The sequence below is a fragment of the Limulus polyphemus genome, unplaced genomic scaffold, assembly GCF_000517525.1.
Source record: "Limulus polyphemus unplaced genomic scaffold, Limulus_polyphemus-2.1.2 Scaffold4747, whole genome shotgun sequence".
Classification (NCBI taxonomy): Eukaryota; Metazoa; Arthropoda; class Merostomata; order Xiphosura; family Limulidae; genus Limulus; species Limulus polyphemus.
The window spans coordinates 58,713-67,733 of NW_013670357.1; the positions used below are offsets into that span (position 1 = coordinate 58,713).

General features: G+C 37.1%; 1 protein-coding gene across 1 annotated transcript in view; it reads left to right on the top strand.

Annotated features, from left to right (window-relative positions):
* Positions 1-9,021, top strand: part of LOC106471634 — a 26,391-nt gene that overhangs the window by 13,547 nt on the left and 3,823 nt on the right. Inside the window, exon 3 of the mRNA XM_013932249.2 lies at positions 1,730-1,867. Coding sequence (XP_013787703.1) covers positions 1,730-1,867 — 138 coding nt within the window. The remainder of the gene's footprint in view (positions 1-1,729; positions 1,868-9,021) is intronic.

Genomic DNA, 9,021 nt, shown 5'->3' on the forward strand with positions numbered 1-9,021 from the left:
GAAAATGGTATCCAGAAGTTGCCCTGGCCGAGCCAATCTCCTGACATGAACCCATCGAAAACCTCTGGGCCATACTCGACCGGCAAGTCAAGAAACAATAAAAAAAACAACTTCGAAGAGCGATCTACGTAAAGTTTTGAAGCAAGTGTGGGCGAAAATTCCACAATTTAAAATTGACGAGATGATTCTCATGATGCCCCAAAGGGGAAAATTTTAAGCATAATTTTTCTAACCAACAAATTGTCTGGAATGTTACGGGTCAAGCATCTGTTAAACCCGGAGTTTCAAGCAGGGAGCTAAAGCATTTCATCAACAATGAAAACAATCTACCAGAACCACCTCTTTAAGTGCAGAAAGGACTGCCAGAAGCCACTCTCTTGGACTAAGGGCTCTTGTCACCTCTTATGAAGTAATCAAACCTGGAAGCTGGGCTTTGGTGTTAGAGAACCGAGATGTTGTTAGCCTTCACATTTTACAGCTGAGGAATATTCTGGACTTTGGTGTTAGAGAACCAAGATGTTGTTAGTCTTCACATTTTACAGCTGAGGAGTATTCTGGACTTTGGTGTTAGAGAACCGAGATGTTGTTAGTCTTCACATTTTACAGCTGAGGAATATTCTGGACTTTGGTGTTAGAGAACCGAGATGTTATTAGTCTTCACATTTTACAGCTGAGGAGTATTCTGGACTTTGGTGTTAGAGAACCGAGATGTTGTTAGTCTTCATATTTTACAGCTGAAGAATATTCTGGTCTTTGCTAGATTCCAGAAATCATCAGGCATAACACAATCAACTGTAAATGATTTTCTTTAAAATAAAGCAAATTTCTAGGAAATTTAATGAGTACAATAGTACAGTACACAAATAATATTGTTTTATTCTTACACCATGTCTTGATTAGTAATGTTCAAATTTTGAAAAGATTTTCTGATTGTTGTGTTTTAATCTGCATTTTATGTATTGCACACGTATTAATAATTGCCTTCAATAATATTTTGCTGGTTGAGTATTAAATGTTCTACAAAGTTACCTACATTAAGGGGTTGAACAATTGGAGCAATAATTAGAGTTTTTAAAACTTGGCCTGCAGTGTGATCACCAACAAAAAGTTAGAAATGAGGAAGCATGTAGGATGATAGATGGATGGGGAGTTCTTGATATAATATGACCCTTCATTTAATACAATCACATTTTTTTTGGACCCAAGCTGTCTTGTTATACTGGGGTTCCACTGTGTGTATACGTACATATACAGAGGGAGAAGTGAAATTGGTATAATTTTATTGCTAGAAATAAATGATCTTGTAACACCAAATTGTTATTGTATGTTAGTTAGACACTCAACATTTCACTCGACAGCTTCTTCTGGTGCATTCCACTAAAACACAAACTGTAATTAAGGGTATAATTTTATACCAGACGTACTGTTCATATATTGTTATATGTGAATGAATGCCTTTTGAAAAAAATTGTTAAAAGAATTTTGTTTTTTGCCCAGAAATGCTTAAAATTTAATATGGAATCTTTTTTGTTAAAATGAGTAGACAGACAGTAGTCTTTGTTTTAGGTTTCCAAGGTCCTTTGTTTAGTTATACCGATTTAAATCTCAATAGTACACACTTCAACACTTCCATTCAGTTCATATTTGATGGTGGTTAATGTTCACTAGTGCCAGCTTGTAGGTTCATCTCATTGAAGTATGTGCATTGGCTTTGTTTCTGTGTTACTAGGTGCAGGCAGCTTTCAAAGTAAATGTTCCATTTGAAGTTCAAATCTTCAGAGACCTAGTTGGCATTGGAGTACCAGAAGAAAAACAGGAACGATTAGCTTACTCTAAAAGAGCTAAACCTCCCCCACCGAGACTTCGAGTAAGTTTTTTTTATAAATTTAAAAGAGTTTTATTGGAAGTAAAAAAACTAACTTCAAAGTATTAGTATTGTTCATCATTAATATGTTGAATATTTTATCTTATACTTTAATTGGAATGATTGTGTTTGTAAGTATTATTTATAGAGAGAACATTTTTTCTTTTATGTATTTAAGTATTATGCTTTGTATTATCTGTTTGGCCTGTCTCGTACATAGTGGTTATGATTGAAACTTGTTTTTCCAGCAGGTCTAAGTTGCATATATAATTGTAGTAAAGATAAATCAAAATTTGTCCTACCATATTTTGTTATAAATTAGTTGAGAGTAAATGCTGTCACTAAAAAAGACTGTAATGTAATGACATAGTGAGTTTTAAAACCAATTTCTAAATGTAAAGATAAGGAGGCCAAAACTATGCACAAAAATAGGAATTTGTATTAAGATAAAAGACCTCATTGTTTTCATTTGTAATCGGTATGTCTATAAGTGCATCCTAAAACATGATTAGCTTTACTAATAGCAACAGAACATTGCCTCAGTGACTTGAATGACCTATCCAGCACTATGTCAAGATCTTTCACTTGCATCACACTATTCAGTGAATTCCTTTCCATATGGAATTTATCCAAATTATAACACAATACATTACCCAACACTTACTATAAAGGTCATTTGTCAAATATTTATCCAACTTGCCAGTTGATCCAAGTCATTCTTCATCACCTCATCATCATCAGTACAACAAGAAATACCCAAGCATTTAAGACTATCAGCCAAGTTTACTAATTATATTTAAATCAGTATCATTAATGTGAATAAGAAAACACGAAGCCCAAGCACTGACCATTAAAGGACCCCACTATTAATGAGGATCCAGTTTGGCTGGATTCCATATAAATTAATTTTACTTTATCCGACCATCCTAGAAATCAATTTATTATTCTTTTCATAACCCCATTTATTGTGATATGTTTAGCCAATTCTTTATATCGAACCTTATCAGAAACTTTTTAAAAGTCTAAATGCACCAAATCCACACACTTTCCATCATCCAAATAACATTTTTAAAAAGATAAATAAAACATCACCTATTACTCCAGAAAACGTAACTGTTTTTATTTAAGTCAATTTTTCAATCATGGTTTGTCGGAGCAAACAAGACAAATAAAAACTATGGACCAATAATTAATGTTTTATCTATCTTTTTTACAATGAATATAACTGTTTAAAAGGCCTAGTATTTTTGTTTTTCATTCTTGTAAAACTATACTCCTATCAGTATACCACACTAAGTAAATCAGAGTCATGCATATAATTAAAAAAACTACTAGTGCCAAGTTTATTTTTAAATGCACAATAAAAAAATAATAAAACATTTTAATATTTCATTACTTATCTAAAACATAAAACTGGTAAACTTTGAAAAGCTTGAAGGATAATTCCCTTTCTTCATGGTGGTATATAATTTTAAACTCCTGTGTCAATCCTTTAAACTGATAAACTTCGGAAAGCTTGAAGAAGAATGCTCTTTCTTCATGGTGGTATATAATTTCAAACTCTTGTGAACCCAACTGAACAGAAACTGCCTATTTTAAAAAACAACAAACTACCACTGCAATTGCCACCAGTTCAATTTTCAGCATCCAGTCATTTGTTTTTTTCTACTGATGTTTTAAGATGAGAAGTTTTATGGAATTTCAGAATTATTCATTCAAATGAAAAGATCACAACATAGAAATTGGCCAAAAGTTTTCACATGGGCGAGAAAGAACATCAAAGCCAGCCATACATGGATTAATTCCATATTTACTTCCATACTGAAGCAGAAAATCCAGAAGTCTGATGGGTATATTCTTTTGTTTCTGAGAGCTTGAACAAGTCTCTCAAGGTGAAACTGTAAAATATTTATGCTTGCTTTTAGGATGAAAAATCTGTCCACATAAAATACATTGAATCAGAGTTCTTAGGGCATGCTACTGCCACTAATATATTTGACAAGCTGTTTCTTGTTGTCACAGACCTCAAATCTACAATTTTATTGCAGATATCTATAGATGACAGCAGTGTTAATTGGAAATTACATCAATGTTATCAACTGAAGCTAATAAACTTAATCCAAAAAGTCATCTGTTTCAAGTTGGATATTGTAATGTTCACACAATTCACAATGCTTATAGAGATGAGTTTAAAGCAGGTGATCAGAAACTTGAATAAACTGGAAAATTTCTACAATTTTTTCAAAGATTATCTTGAAAGAGTTGATGATTTAAAAAGTGAGACTGGATGTTTGGACCTTCCACCAAAGTTTTGTAAGCACAGATGGCTAGAAAACATGAGTATTTTGGAAAAGTACTTGTTCTTGCTACCTCATTTTAAAACATAAGTGATTGCACAGAAAAACCCACCAAAATTATAGGCATATGATAGTATTCATGAAGCACTTCCTTTTATAGCTGCAGATCTCTTGGTTTTTTCAGGGGTTTGTTGGGCAAATGTCATTTCAGAACAACTGGATCACAACACCTTGCAAGGCTGGAGTTGACAGACAAAGAGATTTAAAGGATCCTTCCAATATTAATATTGATTTTGTTACAAAGAATTTTCTTCAAAAATTAGTGACAAAGATTTGCTAGGCTTTAGAATTATGCAGGAAGTTCCTCAAGGTTGTTGTTGTGAAAATTATTCAGAACTTGTAGCTTGATAAGGAACAGGAGCTGCTTGAATCCAGAAGTGATGTTGTTAAATGCAGTGCTGTTATTTGATCAACTTGTCTAGAAAGACTGGTAAATGCAGGCAGAGTGAAAAAATGGGACTGTGACACTATTCTCAGGCAGTACAGAGTTTCTTGTGACATCCAAGTGATTGCCTGATTTAATGAGTTTCAGAGAGAGAGAGAGCAGGACAGGCTGGATACTCTATATTTCTGTATCCTGGCAGACAAGAAACAGTTCCACATGTTTGGAGAACTTGCGAAACTCTTCTTCCCTGTCTCATAGACAGGTCAATGTCAAAGTGGGCTTTTACAAAACATACTTACCTCCTCTCCCTACAGCTATTACTCGACTGCCAGGGTTTCTTCTTTGCCCATCTAAGCACTATTCTGACTTTTGCTTGCTCCAGACTTTTATACCCCACTTAATTGTCCTTGGCGATATTTGTCTCATGACACTCTCCACCTACGTCAATGCACCCTCTATCCTGGTATTATATATAAGCACCTCATTCAGACAATTTCACCACTTTTTCTCAACATAGCGTCACTAATGGGTTTCCCAGTATTACGATTGTTCAGAGATACTTTAAATGTTATCATGTTACAGAGTTGATTTTCATTAAAAAAAATAAAAAATTTCGATTGGCAACCTGTTTTACAGTATGAATTCCCAAATCATTATTTCCAGCACAAGTCTCTCCTATCCCACCTCTGATATCTAGCATCACACAACAATTGAGGGGGGAGATCACTCTCAGAGGGCTCTGAGACTGTAATTGAAGGCCATAATCCTGGACATTCTGGAGAGAGTTTAGATTCACTGCACCTTCTTCTAGTCTATTGGCTTCTCAGTCCCTCTGTGGGACAGTGGTAAGTTTTTGCACTTGCAACACTGGAATTCATGGTTCGATTCCCTATAGTAGACACAGCAGATAGCCCAATGTTGCTTTGCTCTAACAAAACAAATTTACTTAGTCAAATGTTCCAAGCAACAGTGATAAACACAGTCTTTAAATGAAATAAAAAAGGAGCCTACTTTGGGATAAGCTTCCTCTGATTTGTTTTCTTCGGTTGGTTCATAGAGTGACATTTTGGGTCTTTTCCCAGTTGCTTTTGAGTCTGCACTTTACTTATGGCTGAAATTTCTGGAAGTGAATATTTAGTTTTCTCTCAATCCATGGACATTGTGGTTCATGCAGGATAGTGTACTTCTCAGTTACATGAAGGGACATCATGTATTTCAGTCAGGCTCAGCTGCTTCCCATCCAGAACAGGAAGCCAAACTCATACTCGCCTCTTCTTTTCTCGCTGCACAGTTGGTTGTTTCTCATTTGGGAATGTGGGCATCACTCAAATTCCTCATGCCTTTGGGACAAGAGCACAAGAGTTACTTTTAATGGTCTTTATGTGACCAAGGGATCATGAACATTAATTCACTGGATTTCCCAGTTCCTTAATCAAGATCATTCGTCAATTTTGAGTAGTTAAGTCAGGATACTACTAAGGTATGGGTTCCTCTGCCACCACCTCATCCAGAGTTCTATCTCTTGATGAATGCTTTGTTTCAGGGATGGGGTGCATATACCAACAGTCAGGAATTCTGGGGTCTATGCACGGATGACGAGGATTCCCTACACAATGTTTTATTCCTTTTTGCCCTTGGTCTGGGTTTATTAAGAGGAAAATCATCAGGCTTCACTCTGACAATTCCATAGTGGTGTTTTGTATTTCCCATTGAGGAGGCACTTGATCCAGGGTTCCTTGTTTTTGAACCTTGCACCTTCTTTCTTGAGACAACTCCTATTGTATCACCCTACTAGCTTACCATGTTCCACGGGTGATGACTGCAGTAGCAGATCAGTTGTCTCAACCCAAACAGATTCTCCCAATAGAATAGATGCTGCATTGCAAGGTTCTGTTGGATTGGCTCTCATTTTGCAACACTGATGATTGGTAGGTTGGACACTCATTGGAACACCCAGCTACTGGCAATTTGATCTCCAGTACCTCACCTTCGGGCTTTGGCAATGGATGCATTCCGTCAGGATGGGATGGGATTACAACTCAGTGCCTTCCCTCCAGTTCATATGTTACCCAAGGTTCTAACTATGATTTATTCCAACCCATTGTTGGGTCCTGTTATTAGCACTGGATTGGCAGTTACACCCTGGTTTCTGCTTCTGTGGTACCTTCAGTAGTGTCCACCTCTTCCACTTGTTCTTTAGCCATCTCTGTGGCAGCAGCCATAATCTGACACGGTACATCTGGTTACCCAGAAGCTCAAGCTTCAGGCATGGAGGTTATGCAATCTTTTGCACACCATCGGGGTTTAATTTCTAAGGTTGCCATGTCTCAATCTTTGCTTAATCCCACAATGGACATTTATCAGTGAAATGACACTTATTGGCAATGATGTATTGAGAGGTTGAACTCAAGTGCCAGCCATAATTCGTTTTTTGAAATGGTTCTTTTGCAAGTGTTTTTGCATCTTCCACAACCACCCTGTATAAGGCGGCCTTATCGACTACTGTTCAATACTCACAACAAAATATTCTTTGAGTCCCCAGTACTCTCCAGATTCTTCAAGTCACTTTGGATCCTTTGTCCCAAACAACCATTCCAGTTACCTAATTGGTATATTAAGGTTACATTACATGCCCATTCTTAACACCTATTTTTGACCTTATTCTCATATGCCATGTATCACCTACACTTTAAGATTTATTTTTCATTGCTGCTGACCTACAGACATTGCTGGTCAGAGTGATTTACACTGTTTGTCCATAGGATGCTTTATCATTCTATCTATGTTCTCAGACCAGTTCTTCTTACCTTAAGACACTGTCAGACAGGAAAGGGGATAAATCCTTTGCACCAATTCATCTGATCACTATTCTACTTCTATGACAGATCAGATTTTGATCATTGTTATGTTCAGTGAGGGTATTCAAGGTTTTGTTGCCTGCTCTAATGCCTTTATAGATGCTAGAAAATTACTTTTTATTCATTGGGCTCATCCAGTTTCACTGGATTTATACCCAGATCCTTTGACAAGGTGGATATGAAATTGATCCATATATCTTATTCTGGCTCTATTTGAAGGGCAAGAAATCATCTGCGAGTCACGTCTAATCTAATTCATCACGTTTCTATGTCCTTAGTGGACCAGTTCCATTGCCAATTGGAGGACATTGTGCAGATTGGTATGTGGATCTCCCCCAATACTTTTATCTCACATTATTTGTATGATCTGGCAGTATCTTCTTCTGAGGGTTTTCACCTACCCCCTGTAGCTATCTTAACCACTTTCACTAGATTATACAGGGGGGTGAGTATTTTCATTGCTACCTTTCAGAGTCCCTTACCTTGTTTTCACAGGATTCCACTCTGTGGTGAGTGTTGCCCAAACAGGTGTGCTTTTATCAAACCAATTTTGCACTAGCAACTACTAATTCATTATACTATATCTAGGTTGCAACAGGCTCTGTAGGAATGAGGTGTTCCATAACACCGTCTTGAGGCTGACAGGTTGGTATTACTGTGCTATGCTAGACTGCCACTCATGGACTATCATAAAACATAAGAGGATCTTGGCTGTCTCTGCTGATCATTGGATTGAATAAATTGGGTTTGGTTTGTTTTACAAATTTAGGGAACTTGTTTCACTTATTGCACTGTCCCTTAGGACTCTCCAATGTGCACTACCCCCCAGATTTTACTACAGGAGCTGGGAAGTCCTTACCACACCTGATTTCTAGTCAGTGTGGTAGTGGACAGAGGCTTTTCCACCAGAGAATTAGTGAATTCCTCCACTCTTGGAGAAGAGGGCAAGGTTGGGGGCCCTCCTACCTGGGTCCCTGAATGTTTGTTCCCAGATGTCAGTAGAAGCGGCACCAGCCTATGCAGGAGCCTAGTCGTAACACTGGTTCAGATTTAATGCTCGGCTATCCAGTTGGGGTGTGCCTGGCCCTTCTTTTTGAACAATATTGGTTCCTTGGTTGAGCACTGTTTGTTCCACCTCCTCCCAGAAATTCCAGGGCAAGTGGAATTTACCATTCGCACAAGGTTGGAGAGTGAGGATGATTGTTCTTAATTCCAGACCAGCTGAATTCTCTTTCCTCAGGTTGAGTCAGGCATAAAAGATCTCTTCGTTCTGAGCCTGGGGTGTTGCCTTTCATACTTCTTCAGGTTGAGGAGAAGGTTTATTCACTTTGGTGTTGCTTACCATCTCGTTGTGATTCTGGTGGCTCGAAATGCATCACTCTATGGCTACAGGTTGGGATCCACTCATAAGTGTATATATATATATATATATATATATATATATATATATATATATATATACTACTGTGTACGCGTACGACGTACGTAGTAGTAGTAGTATAACTACTATAACTTAACTAACCCCTAACCAACCTAACCAACTAAGTAGTAACGTTA